The 20,287-nt window shown below is 38.4% G+C and overlaps 1 protein-coding gene across 16 annotated transcripts in view; it reads left to right on the top strand.

The window, feature by feature from the left end:
- RBMS3 (RNA binding motif single stranded interacting protein 3) overlaps positions 1-20,287 on the top strand; it is a 708,023-nt gene that overhangs the window by 609,398 nt on the left and 78,338 nt on the right. For 9 of the 16 annotated variants that reach the window (XM_040549120.1, XM_040549111.1, XM_040549115.1 and 6 more), the window contains 3 exons: positions 3,459-3,566; positions 5,622-5,728; positions 15,827-15,873. In XM_040549120.1, the coding sequence (XP_040405054.1) occupies positions 3,459-3,566; positions 5,622-5,728; positions 15,827-15,873 (262 nt within the window). The remainder of the gene's footprint in view (positions 1-3,458; positions 3,567-5,621; positions 5,729-15,826; positions 15,874-20,287) is intronic. The other 7 variants (XM_040549119.1, XM_040549126.1, XM_040549117.1 and 4 more) reach the window with 1 other exon arrangement.

Below are 20,287 nucleotides of genomic sequence, written 5' to 3' on the forward strand. Positions count from 1 at the left end.
CTGTAAGCCCACTAGAAGAGGAGATAAATATGCTGTATATTGCTTGTGTGTATTTCTATAAATCAAAAGGCATCAGCTCCCATTCTGCACTATTTATGGATGCTTGTGTATGTAAAAGCACTGGCTCATACAAAAACACTGAGTAGCAAGGAATGATTTGAACATGTAATAGTGCACTTTCATTTTACTTTTATGTATATATGTTAGGATCTGTCATGTGACGTCATATCCAACTTTATGGACTTCTGGGGACAAAATCTGACACTACATAAAATGATCAACTCTGTTCTTGAACAAAACAAGCACTCCGTGTGGGATAGGATGATACATTTATTTGCTTCACTATTGAAAGGTTTTCTTACTCAGCCAATGATTTGTCCTTACATGTCCTTTTGTCCTTTCATGTCACGTACCACCTTTGGTAATTTTTCATCTTCATTTTCCAAGAGCAGAATAGCTATAGTTGTGTTCTACAATTTTCCTTGGATTTAGGGTTTTGTTTGTTTATTACTTTAGGATGAATAAGTACTGTGTGACAGAACTTTCATAGCAACCAGTAGACTCACTAGAGCAAAGAGTTGCTCTATTGATTGTGTCCTGAAACACAATTTTAAAACTTAAAACTGCAGAATTCATTTTGTAAATAAACTTTGTGGGCTTTGAAGAGACTGTAGTCCTGCTGGGAACGTCCATATCAGCACCTCAATTTGCTCTGTCCAGCCTTCCTTCTAAAGGTTTTACGTCTCTCACGTCTCCCTCTCACATACTGTACGAGTAAACAGGTCTACTTACAAAGTGGCTTTGATGTTACTGTAAGATGAAGTTTTTCTTTAAAGATGTTTGATCTGTGGCAGACAAAGGGTTTGATTCTTACATGGATGTTTCAGTCTGATACTCAATGTGATTTGTACATGAAAGTGTTATCAAAATACTCAAAATTTGAAAGGGAATGAAGGAAAACAGTTATCAAAACTGGATCAATTTGAATGCTTAGTGTAATTGTGAACTCAATTATTGCTCTGCTCATTTTTTATTGTGGAGGAGGATTTGCCGAGGCTGAAAAATAAATTAATCCTATTTTCTCTCTAAAACATACTTTGAAAAAAATCATTGGCTGTGCACTGACCATTCATTGATAATAGCAATGACTTTTTCATCATTTTTCATCACATTAGCAAAATGAAGGAGTTTAAAGATCCACGTGAATGCTCATAACACACTTGTCGCTAACCTCTGTACTAGAAATGTTACCTGCTTCCTGACACTCTGAAAAATATTCTGTCCTCAAAAATATTCATAGTGAAACAAGTTAAAATACATAAATATGTTCTTGTTATTACTTCTCTATATATTCTAATTCTTGCCATTGCTGGAGAGACGATGCCATATGACTATGAATTGGAAGTGGCGGCGGACAATCTTTTCTAAGTAACTCTGATGATAGAAGAAGTTACCGAGCACCTGAAATAATGAAAAGGATTCACTGAATGCAAATGACAGCTTTCATCTTCCCCATTCCTTTATGAAGCACATGTTCATGAATATACACATTTTTGCATATGTAGAAGCTTGAGTGTATCAGCCTTCCGATGAATGAAAGAATAAGGAAATTATGTATTCAGAAGTAGTTGGAAGTTTGCTTTTTTTTTTTTGTTGAATTCTCCAATTTAATTGAAGTTGTTTTCCTGACATGGAAGATTCCCTGAGAGGCTGCCAAATTTGAGAAGGGGGCACTGTTGTCACCATTTCTTTCCATATAAAGGTTTTGTCCTATTTAAAATACCAGCATTGCCTTTGGTGATATAACAGCCTTTGGCAGTTTGGTGCTGTCTGTCTGCACAGCCTGTCCATCTAAAGTAGCAGAGCTTGAGAAGCTGAGCTCCTAAGGGAGCTCCAACAGTATTGACGGCCTCGATTGACATAAAACCAGTCTCTCTCTTTCACCCTCACTGAACTCTCAGAGTAAATTCAGGGCCTGATTGAAGAGAGATAGGACTTTAGCCATTGAGTTCCATGGGAACAGAATTTGAACACTAGCAACTGCTGCCCTCTCCTAAAGCAGCCCTGAATATCTTGGCAGATGCTGTTTAGAAGCACTATCAGTTTGATCCCACTTCCTTCTCAGGACTGAAAGCCAAGTTCAGGGCTATTTATGTCTTATTACCATAAGGCTGTGGATGGGAACCACAGCAAGCATTTAAATCTTTTCCTTGAAAAATCAGTTATGGCTTAATGAACCTTGTTCAGGTTAAGCTTATTTATTCTTGATATTTGTATTTGTTACTGCCAGGTAGAAGTCAAAGAAAGAGCAGTGCCTTCTATCTTGAAGATTTTATCAGAATTGGATAGCCTGAAATTTGTCTTGAGTGAATCAGTTCTTACTTTTCTGACAAGAAAATACCAACAGCAGATTTTCCAGATATACTTCAAAATATCACACATGCTCAAAACTTTGAGGATGTCAGGAACCATACAAAAAAAGATGTGCTTATCAGTTGAAAATATGAACATTTAAAGATACACAAATTATGTTTTCTAGTATGTCAGCAGTGCAAAATGTGAGGAAAGAGGCATTTATTTCCAGTTAGTGTATTCATACAAAGGAAAAAGTGAAAGGTAAAAACTCAGTACATAAATTCAGGAGTGTCTGTCTGGAATGAAAGAGAGCAAAAGCAGAAACAGTTTAAAAGATGTCCCTTTTTTTCCTTCCTTCCCTTCTGAAGTATTTGGGGGCATATAATAAAATATCCCACATCTACAGCAATCCTTTGATGTTAGTCACACAATGTTGATATAGTTTTTATACTTTTGAAGTATTTTCTTTTTGAATTGACAACATTACTACCTGATTGTGATTTTTTTACTTCCTTATCAGAAGTAAATTTGCTATTTTAAAGCACTTTTGACATTTCATGAAACCATTCAAAAAGAATTCTACTTAGAAATATTTTTTCTGATATATAGAATGTGTTTTTTTTTTCCAGTTTCCTCTATTGTTATGTATTTGTTTAGTAAAAATGACTGTAGTAATGTCAAATATTCATGTGCATCTGATCTTGAAAAGGTTAGGAGAGCCTTTCTTACAACGGATTTCAAGAGGACTGAAGTAAACCAGAGATTTGAGTTCTTTTGTGTGCTTGGAGCAACATATTTAACCTCTTGAGATTCTTTTACACTCAGCCTTATCTTCTGAAATAGTAAATGTTGATTTCTTTGTATTTTGAGATTAGTTGCCATAGTTGTTCCCAGGTATAAACCTTTAAGATTTAAATCACTTTAGGGTTAATAAGATCATTTTTTGTCTTGCTGGATGTAATGTGCTATGTGCCAGTGTTTTTTTTTTTTTTTTTCAAAAAAAAAAAAAAGAATAAAAAAAAATCTGTCTTCCTGCCAGAACATTTTTTTCTGTCTTTATGCATATGTTGATGTTGATTGGCATGTGTTGATCTTTTCCTCAGAATTCCTCTTGGTTTGCTGTAGAGGAATAAAGCCTCCTATTGCAGAAATCTGCCTGTGCAGGGCATGGTTCCTTCATCCTTTTCCATCCTCTTCCCTAACCCAAAAAAGTCAGTACAATTTCTTTTTCCACATTTTTTCTAGATGTGGGGTAAAGTTGTTTGGAACATCTGTTCAATGATGTCTGCCAATCTCAGTCAACTTTAGAAAGACCCAAGTTAGCAATAAAAGGTTGTCATATGGTAATGCTGAATATTGGGAAGTCCAGAAATGGCAACAGCTTCCCATTTGTGGTTGGCTAATATATAGAAAGGATATGTAGTAAACCATATGATTCCCTTGCTTGCTGTACCACATCATAGTATATAGGCTAATACCACATGTGTACATTAGCAGATGATCATGGCACGTGTAAATACGCAGCATTCAGATTGCTTTTGCATGCTTCTCCTAATGATATCATATGTTGATTGGTAGTTGTTCAGTGCTTAAAACTAAAAGCTTTTGAAGCATCAGATGTGACATTTAATAGGTCTTTCTCTAATGCTGTCTTAGCACCTGCTCCTCCCTCACAGTCACATCAAAGTGAATTGTAAGTAACCGCTCTGAAATTATGCTGCATTGCACTGTGGAGTAAAACTGGTAGAAGTGCAGGGCAATCAGCCCCATAAAATCTCTCCATCTGCAGAAAGAATCTCCACAGCCACCTGGATGCTTTTAAACCTTCATTATTTTAAATTTAAAATGGTTGGCTGAACATTGCTTCTACCAAAATCTGATACAATAATCGAAGTCTGAGGTGGGGAAAGACCTCTGGGGTCACACAGTCTAGCTTTCTGCCAATAATGGATTGTTCCCTGCAGTTCAGTTTCTAGTGACCTTGGAAATTACCAGCCTGGTAAAATGGTAATGAAAAAACAAAGCTGTTAAAGCTTCCAAAGTAGCCAAAGTGATGGTGTCCCAATGAGAAATTGTGTTTTTGATGTGAGATTCTCTATGTGCCTTGCTTGTTGGTTGCCGTTTTCAAGTGATCACAGTTTTGATCTACACTTCGTGACACATTTTGAACTGGCTGTAACTAAGAGGTTGAGGGAGGTGAGCTTATTTTAATATTATATGAGCTTATTTAATCCTGTAAGCAAATAATTATTTTTATTACAAATAAATGTCAGCAACATCTACCCCCCCTACTGTAAAGTTTCCTGCTTATCGCTGTCTTTTTATTCTTTCAGCATTTCTAGCCTCCCAGAAAGAGGAAAAGAAGAGAAAAACTAGGTTTCTTGCCATTTCCCATCAAAACCCCTGGTTAATTGATTACTTGTCATGCCTGGGAACCCAAAAGTTCCCAAAAACTTTTTTCCAAAACCATCATTTTTATATTTCTTTCATCCAAACCAATGTTTAAATACTGGGTAGGTGGGGGAAGATCCCAAGACACAAAGTTCCCTTCCTGTGGCACCCATTTGATATATGGTAATTTCTTCACTAGCAGGCCCTATTGTGAGCTAGGGTTTTGGGTGTGCAGCTCCAGGAATATCCATCGTTTCTGTGGCTCCAGTCTCCCTGACTATTGTATTCTTACACACAGAGTTCAGTTGGAGAGGAAAGGAGTTTTCTCAGCTGCCAACTTGCTTAAAAGAGGAGTTAAGAGCAAAAGGAAGCTAATTGGACTGTGCTTGGCAAAAGTCTCTTTTTTTATTCTGTTTATTCAGATTTTAAAGGATTGGGTGCCGAGAAACACAAAAATAGCGAGAACACTTACTCCTTAAACAGATCCTTGCAAAGTTTTTACAACAAGAACAGAAAGCTGCTTTAGTAAAACACTGTTTATCCTTACAGTAATGCTAGTCATGAATACATGTCTAACTTAGCTGGAACTAATGCCTGACTCTACTATTCCACTACAGCAACTTAACATTCTGCGTAGGCTGATTATTTTTTCAACAATATTTGCTAAATTCTTTTAAGGGCTGCCAGTATATATTTTTTGAAGCTTAGTTAGTAAGAACAGCTGCCAGTGGAGTCAAGGCTAAAAGAGGCAAAAAATATCTGCAGAAGGCAAGATTTTACTTCAAAAGATCAGTATTACAAAGCACTACTGTTGCTGGTATAATCACGTTCTTTGGGGGGGATGTTAATATAGACTGGGTTTCTTGTCTTCACAGCCCCCACTGAGCCTTTGCTGTGCAAATTTGCTGATGGAGGGCAAAAGAAGCGCCAGAATCAAAGCAAATACACACAGAATGGAAGGCCGTGGCCCAGAGAAGGAGAGGTAAGTGCCACGCGGCAATTATTTTTCAGGGGGTTGGGAGAAGTCAGCTGCAGAGCTGGAAGTCTGCCTTTCAGGGCTATGAAGAAATCAGGTTGAGCACAAAATGCAATAGTTTCACACAGAAAAAATGAGCAGTAGTGTATACGTGGGGGGAAGAGGGAGGTTTATAATAGTTTGTGGAATGTAAAGTTACAGGAAAAGAGAATTTCAGAGCTGGGTGTGGGACTGTGCACAGCCTTGTCCCACTGTGAGCCCTCTGTCTGCAGCCGGAATTGAACCCAGTATTTTCTTACTGGTGTGCTGTCAGCACCTGCAGTGTACCTCTTGTAAACTTAGCATCTATTTACACCTAAGCAACTCAACAATGTATTTTTTTTCTGTGTAGTTCCTGGTGATAAATTATTATCAAGATGGACTTCTACAAAAGGGAAAGATGTACTTGCACATGCAGATATATGCATGTAAAAGTTTCCCAAAAACTTGTCTGAGCTGCGATCTTCATTCTGTCCAAGACAAAACAGTTTACAGTAGCCTCAGCTCCATCACGTATACAAATTAAATAAATACCGGTTGCTTTCTGCTCTGCTGCAAATAGTCTGTTACTGGAATTTCCTTTCCGTGTACTTGTACATGAAGTGACTCCAAATGTGGGTTAAATAAGAAAGAAATTTATTTGACTCTTGAAGAGTTTGTTTACTCTCCTTGAATGTTATTATAGGATAAAGACACTTGAATAAATGAGGTGAATCTGGTCATAGTACCTTCTTATGCATGATTATAGCTGCAAAGGCAGAAGGACTTACAAGTATTTCCACCCTAAACACCTCTTGTTTGGGTTTATGATTGAGAATTCAAAGAAAAAAATATGTTGCTCAAATGTGAGCCACTAGAATCAAAGCCATTTCCCTCCCCTCCCCTCCGCTCCCCTCCCCAGATTTACTATGTTTACTTCAATTTTACAGTGCAAATAAACTAGAAAACTATTTGGTATTTCTGATTTAGTTGTTTCAAGAGGGTTTCTGCTTTTTGATAACGACTTGATTTTGCTAGGTGGTACTTTTCAGACCATTAGTGTATGACATATACATTCTAGCACAATTGGTGAGCTCTTAAAAGAAACAGAAGGGCCTCTTTAAAGCATGGAAATTTCTCCCTCCAGCAAGGTAGTTGTTGTATACTGTTTCAACAAAAATGCTCCACAATATTTTTAGCTTTGTGGGCTGAAAGTGGCAACATGGCAGCCACATTTGCTACAAGAGATTGCAGAAGTCTCCAGAGGTTCATTGAAGTCTCTTACGTTGTTGGTCCAAAAAATGGAGATGTCTTCTTAGAAGCCATTATGGTTTGTCAAGTTAAGAAGCTACTGAGTAATTCAGGAATTACTTCAAGTGGTAGACTCAGGCCATTGTGTGCCGGGCTCTAAAAAGAAAGGCATATATATGTATGCCTATAGGTGGGAATAACAACCCCCAATTAAGGTCAACAATCCGTGTTTTAAAGAACTCTAAATCCCTGTTTAAATAGCAAATGCCATTGCAGCTATTATTTCCACTGTTCTATATTTTCTTTAGTTCAAATTCATAAACAAAAGAATTTAAAGTCAAACCCACAAGCCACCATTATGTCTATGGCCACAAGGCATCAGCTTCTTACATCATATGTAGTTCATTTTTTGCTGATGGAGTGGCTCATATTAAGGACAGCAATATCCCTGGGACATAGAGGTAGGGTGTGGCTGATGTGTTAATGAAATGGTCATTCTCAGATTTACTGACCTCTGATTAATACCTTTCTAAACTTTTACTACTCAAAGCATCAAAGACAATAATGCAAGCTGTTGGATTTCCTCCATGTGGTCATATGATTTTCTTATTCCCAATATGAAATACTTCAATGGAATTAATCTTTTATAAGCATTAGTTTTTTTTTCCAGCTCTTTGTCCTTTAATGATCTTACTCTAAGCAATATGTACCATTCAGTTGTTCTCTGTGTAGCAGTGCTCAGTTAACTTTCTTACAATTATTCCTGTCAACTTTAATTCCTCTAAAAAAGAACAGGTAGTGAGTAGTGATAAATAATTGATATATGACAAGTGTCATAGTTCTGATTACAATTGGAACCTGAAAATATTCCCTGCACCTCTGCTCTTTCTTGGTTTCTTCTCCAAAGGGAAAAAAAAAATGAAATAGCATCCAAGAGGTTACTCCCTCAGTATTTCCACACAGACCAAATCCCATGAAATCTACACCAAGATGTATTTGGCTATTGTTCAGATAAGCATTTGCAATCTTAAATACTTACGTGAAGGGCATTTCTAAGACTTCAGAGGTTTGACCAGCATTAACGCTGAATGCACGTGAGGATTATTGCTCAGAAGGGCAGACTCCAGACAAATGACACTAACAGTTTTACCATTGGCCTCAAATTTTAGTATGCAGAGTAGAGACAGACAGCTGTGCAGAATACTCTGTTGTAGGGGGGAAATGGCAGGAGATTTAGTGGGGAGGAACAGATTTGCTGCAGTGGTACCTCTCTGGCTGTGCTGTTCTCAGAGGTTTTGCTCTCTTTTATGGAGAGCTTCTGTGGAACTTAGTAAGAGAGGATTACTTTTATGGTAAAGTTTTCAGGCCATACTGCAGAATACAATAGAAAATCTTATTCCTACCATACATTTTTGTAGATTGCTTCATAACCATATAGAAATACTTTAGCTGGCTGTTAAATTCTACCAACCTTGTCCTCTTGCAGAACACAGCCACTCAAATCCCATCAGCAATATAATTTGGCTTGAAATTTTTACTTCATTGTTGAAACAGTCCCTTGCTTGGAGGGGGGACGATGACAAATTTTGTATCCTATGTATGTTTTGTGCAGCTCTTAGAAAGGCAATGGTGTGGTCTGAGTAACTGTAGGCAGCATATCACCCCACAAAACCTACAGCTCTGCTGCTGTGCATAATTGTCTAATCTTACTTCAGAATTTAATTGCAAATGGATCTATACCTTTATAAAGGCAAGTCTTTAGGAATATACTGAATTTCTCCAGGGCTTTTCAGATTTGTTTCTGTTGTTTCTTTGTTACATGGGGTTTTTATCCAGAAACCAGTTGTAATCAGTGAAGAATGTGTCACCTTGAACAGCACATTTTTTCCTTACCCTTCCACTCTTGGTTGAAGTCTCAGGAAGCATCCAGCAGATTGAGTGGGACATTTGACTGAGGATTTGTGCATGCTGACCAATTTCAGACTAAGGATCCAAGAGTTTAGATTACAGACGGCTTTTTGAAAGGGTGTTAAATAATGCGTCTAACGTACAGGTGCAATAAAAGTACAGTGAAGCCTACAGATGTTGGAAATATTTGCAGAGAAATTCTAACCTAATAACTGACACAATTTCTGCCCAAGGTTTAAATTCTTTGATTTCAGGATAGACTTTTCTGAGTTGCACTATTTTCATTCAGTCGCACTGGTTTAGTCTCTGTTTTGAAACTTTCCCTGACAAGATCATGTTGAAGAAATGGTGATGGGGAGTAATCATATTTAAATTCTGTCTGTAAAAGATTTGATTTAATTTACCTCTGAATTGCAATTGACATGTCTAGAGGTAGATGACATTTCTCCAAAAAAAAGTTCATTAGCTGAAAATGCATCCAGGGAATCGAGAGTAGTTGCAAATTGAGATCAGATTGAATTAAGAACTGCAACTTAAATTTTACAGCTGAATCTTTTGTTGCAGATTTTTTGAAACTTTGATTATTCTGAAATAAAATCTTCTTATATGTGCATTTAAGTGAGAGTTTGTTTGTAATTTATCTGGTAGAAAGGGAGAAATCTCACATAATTTGGAAATAAATGAAATGCTTTGTGTATCAGCCCACAGTGATTTAGTTTTTTTACAGTCACAATATTTTGAAACCTTTTGACACTTCATTCGTAATCTTTTATAAAATTCAGAATATTTACGTATTTGCATTGTCTTTCTTGCAATCACCTTTAAAGTATGAGTGTATATATCACAATAGTGACATACACCATTGAATGTGACTTCCTCTTCATTGAACTTAGTTTGATGTCTGTAATATTTAATAAGTGCCATAAATAATTCTCGTATTGACGGTTTTCTTTCTTCTGTGATCTGGGTTGCATTTTTGTTTCTCACTATCCAAGAGAATAACCTCCCATTTCCTCCCCTTCCTCTCTTCCTCTTTTTCCCCATTCTTTTTTTCTTTTTTTTTTGCTTTCTTTCAAGATCACCTGGTGAAATTTCTAAATAATTAAACATGTTTTTAATTGCTCCTTAAAAATAAGAAGACCTACTAGTTTTGGAAAGTTGCTTTTGTTAACAGTTTCTCTTTTTGTCTGCTGCTTGTTACAATTTTATCTAATGCAAACAGTAATTTAGAGAGAAAAAACATACAATAGGTAATTTGAGAGAGAACTCTGGCATAGATTTCTTTTATGCTTCCAAGGAGATAGGTACTACTTAGTTGTTCTCGATAATCCTCAGTGTCTGGAGCTGATCTGTTCTATACCTGGACAAATTAGTTTCTCTTTCTGTGGGGAGACAATTGGCAGGTCTGCATAGGAATTCGTAACCTGCAGCACTCCTCATTTAATTCATCAGATAAATTGAAGTGAGAACAGAGCAACTCAACACCAGGAACAGAAGCTGTGTAGGTTAGACTTCCAGTCCAGTTCTGTAGTACAAACTGTTTTTGTCATTCATTTGGGTTTCTGAACTTCTGATTGTGTCTGTCAGCTCAACCTCCGACCTACCGAGGTTCATGCATCACTTGACCAGTTTGACCTCAATATAATATATTTTGCTCTCCACAACTACTTTCTTCTCAGAAGTTGCAGTTGCTTAAGGAGCCCATGCATGTAAAAACAAATGTTTCCCTCTGGGGAACATCACTGGGAAATGCCCCATTTCTTTCATATGTGACTATATATTAAAGTGTCACAGTGACTACTGAGAATTCTCCTTCTCTGAAAGGGAAAGGTGTTTTTTATTCAGGATTAAATTCAAAAATCTTTCTAATAATGTGGAGTATTTCTGACAGACCTGTTTTAAATAATCCTTTTAATAAAAGGAAGGAACTGTGCCAAGTTAACTTTGCTGCTGACTGAGTTTATTTATTTAATCAATATTTTAAACAGATCTCATTTGGCTTGTTGGTTCCTTCCCCCTCCTCTCCCTTCCTTCTTCAAAGTGTTTTAGTTGGAGTATCTGCTGTCAGGGCACAAGAGATCCTTGTGCTATTGATGCCTGGTAGATCTTAGTGGCAGTAACAAAACAAGTACAAGAATTTCAGTGTTGAAATTTCAGCTGATTCCACTGGAGTATCCAAGAGCACACCCATCCCCCTGGGATGGCAGCTTGCAGTCTTCTGACATGATAGGATGAGGGGATGAGTCAGAGGAGATGGAGCAGAGAAGCTTATCCTCTGGACTGACTCCCACCTCAGTTCGCCATAGAAACCCCGTGAGTCCTACAGTACAATATTATTTTTCCTAATCTCTCCCTAAAGAGGAAAAATCCAGGGAGTCTACTGGAAAGCCCACCACATCAGTGGCTTTCACCCCTTTTCAATTTGTTGGTCTCTCTAATGTTTCCACTGAGAGTGGCCTCCTGCACAGTAAGCAGTCCTACAGTGGCAGCAGCCTTGCTTTGCCTGTCAAAGGCTCCTCAGAGCTAGTCCCCAGCCCTCCCCGCAGGCCCTGGAGCTCCAGCGTGGGCCATGGGCTAGCCAGAGCAGGGTCAGGAAGATATGTGGAAGATTGGCTTCCGAAGAAGAGACATAGGACATCTCTGCAGCAGGCAGATATTATGGTGAGCTTTCACACACAGTAAGGCCTGTATACTGAAAACATGTGATGATCTGTTGGTAAAGTTGTTTGGGAAAGCTACCTCCCAGCAACACAGAAGGTACCGTGCAACCCAAAGCTTGGTCATTTATAGGTACTGGTGTTTGTTGGAAGATGGAGAGTAGGCTGATAAAGGTTGTTCTTGTGAAGAGGTCAGAGAGATTTGGAAGAGAAATAACAAACTGATCTTATTTCACAAGATGATCTTCACATGAAGATGTGATTGGTTTTTTTAATAATCACTCCACAACTTAATCATTTATTTGAGAGATATACAAATCCAATTTACATAAGCAATGCAAATGTGATGGTCTGAGAGTCTCTTTAATGAGGCAAATGTGCTCATTTATGTTCAAATCATAACAAAGAGGGGGGAAAAAGCAGAAACAATACCTTGTATTCACTTATCTGAACTTGTTTGTTCAATGGTGTCAATAATTACAAAACCGCAGTAACAAAATAACAATTTTTTTCATTCCTTTGTCCTAGATTCAGACACATAAATAAAAAGAAGTGATAAATAAATACACGTGGTTTAAATAGTGTTTTTAAAAATCAGTATTTTAAGCAAGTTGGTTTTATTTCTGCCAATTGCGACATTCTAAACATGGCAGATGAATAATCATTGAGAATGGTCTTTATCATTATGTGCAGAACTGATAGCAGATATTCCTTTTAATTAATTGCTTCAAGGAATTGCATACTGAGATGCAGAATTTTCATTCAGTAGGTGAGATATGTGTCCATTATCTGGCTGAGCGGCATAAAAAATCTGTAGTTCAGTCATTCCTTAATAGATTTTTCTGACAAATATTTTCCTGAAGCAGCATTTCATCATCAATGCCACACTCTTGGGTGGCATTTCATCAGGAAGTGTCACTATCAGAAGAAGGAATAAGACCGTGTCCTTCCACTGAAACATAAGCAAAACAGTGGATGAAAAGACCTGGAAGAAAATGCACTTCAGCACAAATGCGGACTGCTACAGAGGCATCGGCCAGTGCCTTGACATAGTTAATACCATATTAAGCCCAGTGACAGCAACATTCAGTGCTGTGTTTTGGAGAGAAAAAGCTGGACCTCTGTTGCATGGAAGTCTGAGGCCAACCCTAATATTCTGTATTTGGTATTTTTGGAATTCCTGTTTGTGTGTTATGGAGGAAAGTGCAGACAATTTTCCAGTAAGTTTTTACTGCTCATCAGTTTTTATTCCTCATGAATGAGGATGCTTCAGACCATAAATCTTTCACTGGTCTAGGCTAACTGTTGCCTCTCCTGGGCTTCCAGCCAGCGTAATTTCGTAGGGAGGAATTACACAACTTGATGAGAAAGAAGTAAATAGTCCTCTCTTAGCAGCTATTTGAAATAGCAGCTGTTTAAAGCTATTCAGCAATGGCAGATATTAGCAATATTACTGGGGAAACTGTAGGTGGTGTACCATATGCACGTACTGCCACATGCTGTGCCCTATTTGTCTAATGCAAAACTCTCATTTACTGGAAAACATGATAGTGATATTTATAGCAGTCGCTGCAAAGTATTTGGACAGGTTCTGGTAACCTGTCACTATGCAGTATGGATGTGGAGCATGGGTAAGGAGATGACAGTCTAGCCTTTAATAATTTGGACTCATCAAGCCCATAACGGTCACCATGCCCCTTATTCACCATGTCCCATATAGTATGTAACAGACGTGAAGCTAATGTCAAGAGAGCAGAGCATGTGCAGTTTGTTTGCATACACCCAGATCTGGGGCATGATGGTGTTGGAGGCCAATGTGAGGGTCTTTGTCATGAACATGTGCTCAAGTGTTCATGAAAAATGTAGCTGAAAGTAGTGTAAATGTGTTTGCTGGTCTCGTGTGTGCAGTGAGCGTTGTTATGGCTCCAGTGAAAGAAATGCTTCAATTTATCCTTTCTGCAGCATTATATTTATTTATGTCAAAGATATTAAAATAAAAGCAGTTGTTCACGTTCCCCTTTCCTCCCAGCCCTCTCTTCCTTGCTGAGGCTTTGTTCTCAGGTCACACTGATCGAAACTGTAGGATGGGTGTAGTGAGTTCTGATCCAGGCTATTCTGAGGACCGTTAAGTCTGGAAACTCCCTGACTGAGAAAGTTTAGATCCTCCTTTCATAGGGGCTTACAAATTGTTGGGTTTTTTTTTTTGTGTGTGTGTGTATGTGTGTTTTCTCAGTTCTTAGTAGATGAGATGTTAAAATGCCAACACGTTGATTTATAAAGAATCCCTTAAGTTATTTTTATTTTTTTTAAGCTGTTAGAACTAATTTTTCTGTCCCTGTAGGGCTTGTACATACTATATAAGTTGTCTTTACTGACACAGGAATAGAAAAAGAGAGCAATAGTAAATTTTACAAATGCTCAAAACAGGAAGGAAAATAGAGAGTATTTTTTTTTTTGGAAAATGTATCAAAAAAAAAATTATGATGTTAATGTTTTATTGGCTGTTTTTTGGGATGAATTGTATACCTTTCCATTAGTAAAGCAATTTAAAAAAAAAAAAAAATGCTGAGAATATTTAAGACATAAGAAAAAACAACAACAACAACAACATTAAAAAAAAAAAAAAAAAAAAAAAACAATATATGTAGATCATACCTGATGATTTTCAGAGCTATTTTATTTTTAGGTCAAAATTAGCAATGGTTGTGCTCATCCAATGGTTGTGCTCATCCTGAATTTGATTCTTTGGCATTTCAAGCTTGCAGAAATAGCAATTATTCTTTTTCTTTTTATGAAATAAATGCATTTTTAAACCCTAGTTGTGTGTCTTTGGCCTTAGTCTCCTGAATTATCTTTTGCTTGGGAGCTAGCGCATACTTTCTTAAACCAACAGCATTTTCAGTAAGTGAAGCATTTGCCCTAGCATCTGCTTAGAAATAATGAGAAAAATAAATTTCTTAATGACACAAACATTTATTTATTTATTTATTGGCTATGTCAGGTATGGCGAAGCCTACACTTTCAGATCAGAAATGATTTTTGGCCTTTGAAAACTGGGGCCACCTCCTTGTAGACTGGTGAGCAGCTGCCGGGCTAACCTGGCTCCTCCAAGAGCGCGGCCGGCTTGCTGTTGGCCCCTCACCAGGGCCCTTGCCCTGGCAGCTCACCTGCCTGCATGGGAGCCAGCCAAGCCCGGACGCTCTTCTGACCTGGCTGAGCAGCCATCTGGAAGAGGGCAGATGCCCTTATTCAGAAGTAGATGGCTCCAGGGGTGTTAAATGCTCCCACCAGGAGCGCGGATCCTGCTGTGCAAAGTGAACGCTCTGTCTCACGTCAAAGGCAGCACATGGTCAGCATGCCAAGCGGAGAGCTATGGCATGCCTTGGGGCAGGAGGGTGCCACAGCCATTCTCAGCTGCCCCCAAAGGGAGAGGAGCATCTTGAGGAGCATTTGCTCTCTCCTCTCTCTTCTTCCCACCTGGCCCCGACCACTGTGTTTGAGCCTGAGTTAGAGCAGGAAATTCAAACTGCAGCCCTGCCCAGTCCCTGCCTTTCCTGCTGTACCTGTGGATATATTGCTTAATGGTGATGGTGGTGGCAGTTGTTAACTGAATGGTGTTTTGATATCACTCAGTCTTTTTGCACAGGTCACCATCTGCCTAGTGGTGAACAGCCATCAAAAGGCTCTGTATAGGCCATTAAGAAATTCTTTGACTGTCCAGACCCATTAAAAGCTCAGGCACCTCCTTGTTTTGGTTGGTCTTTTCTGCTTCACAGCCCACTTTTTGTTTCTCGCCTCGTGGTAATGAATTAAATGCAAGCAGGAGTGACAGCCCAGGGAAATGGCAGAGGCCTGGGGTCACCCAGGGGATGGCCTTGGTAGGAAAGATGAGACTCCTGCCTGAGAAGTTCTTGCGAAGTTGGCTTTAGGGTATTTACAAACTACCTGCCTGACCCAGAACAGCAGGATTTGGCCCTGTCATGTTGTACTGTAAATCCATTGAGCTTGGTGGAGTCATTGACTGATACTGGGGCAACAAAAACACCGTTTGGCCTAAATTTTATGGGGAAGTGACATTGAGGGGATCTGTTTTCTCAGGGGTCTGGCAGGCAGGGGAGGGAGCCAAAGTATCTGTGCTGCTTTGGGCCATCTGAGCTTCCCTGGAGAGTTTTTGATATCTGTCTAAGACTATGCTTAATGTCTTTTTTTTTCATTATTTTTTTTCTGCAGTAATAGTAAAAATCTGTTTTTCTCCCCTACCTATGTGCAGGCTGGCATGGCTTTGACTTACGATCCAACAGCTGCTATACAGAATGGGTAAGAAATGCATGTTTTCTTATGCCTTTTTGAAAATTATTTGGAATGCCATCTTCTGTTTTCTCTTTCTGTGGTGAAACTTATTCAGAAGCAAATTTACTCAGTCATATTTTGTCTGAAGCATGTAATGCTATATTGTCAAGTTCTTCTTTTAGTTTCCCTTTTGTTTTTATACCGTCTTGTTTGTAATATCCATTTGAATAGGAAGTTGTTTTTCCTAATAGTTTCCATCTCTATTTGGCAAATCCTAGCGGTTGTCTTTTTAATCTATCACTGTCATGAAATGGAAACCAGTAAAGTTACTGGCTTTTGTTAAAATGATCATTGAAAATTCTAGCATATTTTGGATAATAGAGCTGTTACTTAATCTGGGTCCTCTCTGCTGCCTGGATGGCTTCCATGGCATTGTCTGACTAGAAATGCCAAACAGGGAGAAATCCTTAAATCAGTGTGTAAGCAGATGAGACTTAGGGGCAGAATGTTGAACAACACTCTTCATTTCTCAACTGACAATGCAAAGAATTGAAACTTTTTTCACATTTAGCAGAGAAGATACATCATCATATTATCTATCTGCATGATTACATTTTCAATTATTTCATGAAGTAGAAAAACAGATCCTTGAGATCAGCTATCCTTTCAGATAGATGAACAATAACTTGAAGAGAAGCAGGAAGTTCAGCCCTGAACTCTTTGACAGCCACTCCTTGACCAGAGGGATGTTTGATATGATTATCAAATTCCATGCATACTCCCATCAACACTCTCCAGCTGAAGGGGAGAATGCATTGATATTGAGAATGGTTTTATTTCTTCAATGTTTGTTAGGGCATTACTAGGTGAAGCATCAAAAAGCAACAGCAACAACCACAAAAACAACACTAACATTCACAGTAGCTTTAAAAAAATCAATATTAATAGTTTGCATATTTTGCATAATTGCCCTTTAAAAGCAGTATCACTGTAGGATGTTCTCATGAGAATGAGAACATGATGTTCTCATGTTGTGGATGAAACAACGAAGATGGAGCAACTCAGAAAAAGGAGGGTTTTTTTGTTTGTTTGTTTTTTTGGTGTTTTTTTTTCAGAGCTGTGATTTCAGAATCCTCTGGTTTTGCTTCTCTGTTCTGACCCCCCCAAACAAATCTTTCTTCTCTATCATCATTCTTTTCAGCTGGTAACTCATTATAGGCTATAAATAAAACCATCAGTAGTTCATAATCCACTAGTGTTTCATCCAGATAAATAGCTTTTATTTCAAAGGAATTCCTGTATGTTGTTTACATGAATGTTTCAGAAACTGTAATTTGAATGATCCTTTGAGATTAATAACATTTTACTTAAAGAATATTTTTCTAAAATTATGAAAGTTATTTCAGATTTGTATATGCTTAAGTGCTCAAAATGCTCAGTGTTTTGGTCACTCAGTTGTTTGAACATGCCATCACTGATCATTGGAAAAAGAAATAGTACCCAGTCGAAATTTCAGCTCATAGTTTTTTTTTTATTTATTCTTTTATTTGTAAAGCATGAAAGAAACTGTATCATTGGATATCACTGTAAGAGTGACTATTAATTACTGCTTTGACATCTCTCTTCTTTCTAGAGTGTCAAAATATTTTCAATTTCAGCAGGACAAAACCATCTAATTCAAAATGCTCTTCTGGTGAGATTTGATTGCACACAGTGTCATGAAGAGAAGCTCTTATTATGTGTTGATTTGTCCACCAAAAGTAACACAACTGTTGATCCATCCTCAGGTTGCATCTTTAAAATGCTGTCCCCTGAGGATCACCAGGACCTTTTGGTTACAGTTTCTTTTTAGCTCCCCAGGCGTTCACTCAGCAGTCACTACATATCCTGTAGTTATAAATTTTTACTACTTTTCATAAGCTGCTTTACTTGCAAGTACAATAAAAATCTAGCTCTTGGGTTTTATTTTACCTAAGTCTCGGAGCAACTTGATGCATTGCTTGTAAAATGTGCAAATGTCGGTTGTTGCTTGCAACACAGCAGATGGGATCATAGCAGGTGTGTGGCCATGGTAAAAGAGAGTTAAAGGTTCTTACACGCTATGAAGTGAAACCAGTCAATTTAAACATCAGTGAAGGCGTGTTAGGCAAACACATTGATCTTCACAACGAGGACAATCTGGAAGTGAACACAAAGCTGATGCTTTCAGCCCCCATGTCTTGATGGTGTGCCCATTTTTACCCACTCATGTGTGGGTAAAATGCTGCGTAATACTTAGCAGTAAGGTGGACTAAGTATCACAGAATCGTAGGGGTTGGAAGGGACCTCAAGAGATCATCGGGTCCAGCCCCCAATCATCAGGTCCAACCCCCAAAGTAGATAAGGTTTGCACAGAGCAATCTGTAATGTGGAGACAACCTCCCTGTAACAGGCCTATTCAGTGCAGTCTGCTTATGCAGGTGTTGTCCCTGCACCCAGCTCAGGACGTGATGGGCTGTGATAAGCACATTTTGCTCAGTCCTTCAGGTGCCCACCAACAAAGAGTTTAGTGGACCAAGGCTGTAGATGGGAAACATAAACATACCTAAGGTAAGGCAAAAATTGAGATGAGTTAGGAGTTACCAATAAAACTAAAAAGTAAAAAGAATGACTGCACATGCTAGCATTTATTAGAATCCTGTATAAGGTTGATAGATGTCTTTGCATTCTGATGAAAGTTGCTAAGTCCTTGCATGGTATAGAGAGAATGGAAGCCTATTGGGGAGATGCATCTCTGCAGGTGTCACAAGATGATATTTAAAATTTCCAGCTCCTTAAGAGGTTCAGATTATACTGGATTTTGGTTAGGGGCATACCCAAACCTCAGGGAAGAATTTGGATTCTTACATGTTTTCCAGATGAAAAGGCGGGTTCTCGTTGCTCGCAGTGTAGTACTATCACTTTTATTATAGTATAAATGCATATTTGCCTCGAAAATCTATGGCAGAAATAAAACAAAAGAGAGAGATTGAGGCTTTCACTAAAAATAGCAAAGGCTTTTTCCCCACAAAGGAATAGATAATTTTCTTCTGAGTCTATTATGTTGTAAGGCTTGATTCTCCATTTCATTATATTGTTTTTATGCCCATGTAACTCTGTTTAAGGATCCAGTGGAGTTACATCAGCATAAAACTGGTGTAATGGAGTGGAGAGTCTGGCCCATAGTGTACCATAGCATTGCAGTATGCATTACCGAAGACATGGTAACCACACACTTCAGTAGATAAGCTCTTTTCCCCTGCCAATTGCTCCATGCCTTTTTTTTTCTTTTATAATCAGCCTTTTCTGAATTGCACTTACAAAGGTATTCAGGTTTTATTTGGGGGAGCTGTGTGCCTGTTGTAATATGCTATTGATTTTTCAATTTGTGGTATTAATATTGTTTTAGTAGTTTAATGCACTCATACAAAGAACAAAATAGAACTCTTGTACTTGCACTGTAAAGATGCTCATTTAAAATGTTGCTGAGGCTTGAGTCCTCCTGGCTATTTGACTAAGATTGCGATGTACTGTATCAGTTTAATATCTGATATCTGGGGGACTATACTGTGCATTTGCAGGCCAATGGGCTCAATATTCAGATAGGTCTTTTTCATCTCAAACATCTGACTCTGTGGCTTATTGCAACAGAAAATTGCTGCTCTGATAACGCTCAGTAATACTCTTACATTATGTGAGCCCCAGGATACTATTTATGAATCTAACTTTTTCAGTACTGCCTGCAGGCACGAGGCATGAGCAAATGGTGTTTATTGCAGTGCAAATAGGGTCTTGCTCTTGTACAGATTCTGTGTGGAAGCTTGCACATTCCCCCATAGGATGGGAACCATATGGATTATTTTTTTCTATTTTTTGGCAGGGAAATAGCGACCAGACGCTCCAGATAATGCAGTCCCCAAATTCAGAGGGAGGGTTGATGTAGGAGGGGAATGTGTGCTTTGTCTGTTAAGCAACAGACTGTTCCTAAAGTATTGCCTATGTGTGCCTGATGATATACTGGGAATGTGGTTCTTTTAACATCTCATAAAAATATTTTCTTTTGAGCCCTTTGTAAACCCCTCCTCATGACTGTCCAGGAACATCTTTTTGCCTCCTAGTAATCAATTTTTCCTGTGCTTATAGAATCCAGGTGTGCCGAAAAGGACTATTTTAAATGCAAGTGCAGTGTCCATTTTGCCTCTTCCCTCCCACCTGCCTTTCTAGGCTTTTGCTTCTAGCAATAGAATTGCAGTTGAGGAGCAGGGACGCTGGCTTACACCTGCAAAAAAAGCTGTATGGGCCAATAGAAGGATGCAAACTACAGTTGCAGAAAATGCATCTGAGCCTTTTAGAGAACTCTCCTTAGAGCTCACAGGTCAACTACCATAAGGCCTACAGCTCTCAAAGTACAGTCAGTACCAGA

Source organism: Cygnus olor, chromosome 2, assembly GCF_009769625.2.
Source record: "Cygnus olor isolate bCygOlo1 chromosome 2, bCygOlo1.pri.v2, whole genome shotgun sequence".
Taxonomy (NCBI): Eukaryota; Metazoa; Chordata; class Aves; order Anseriformes; family Anatidae; genus Cygnus; species Cygnus olor.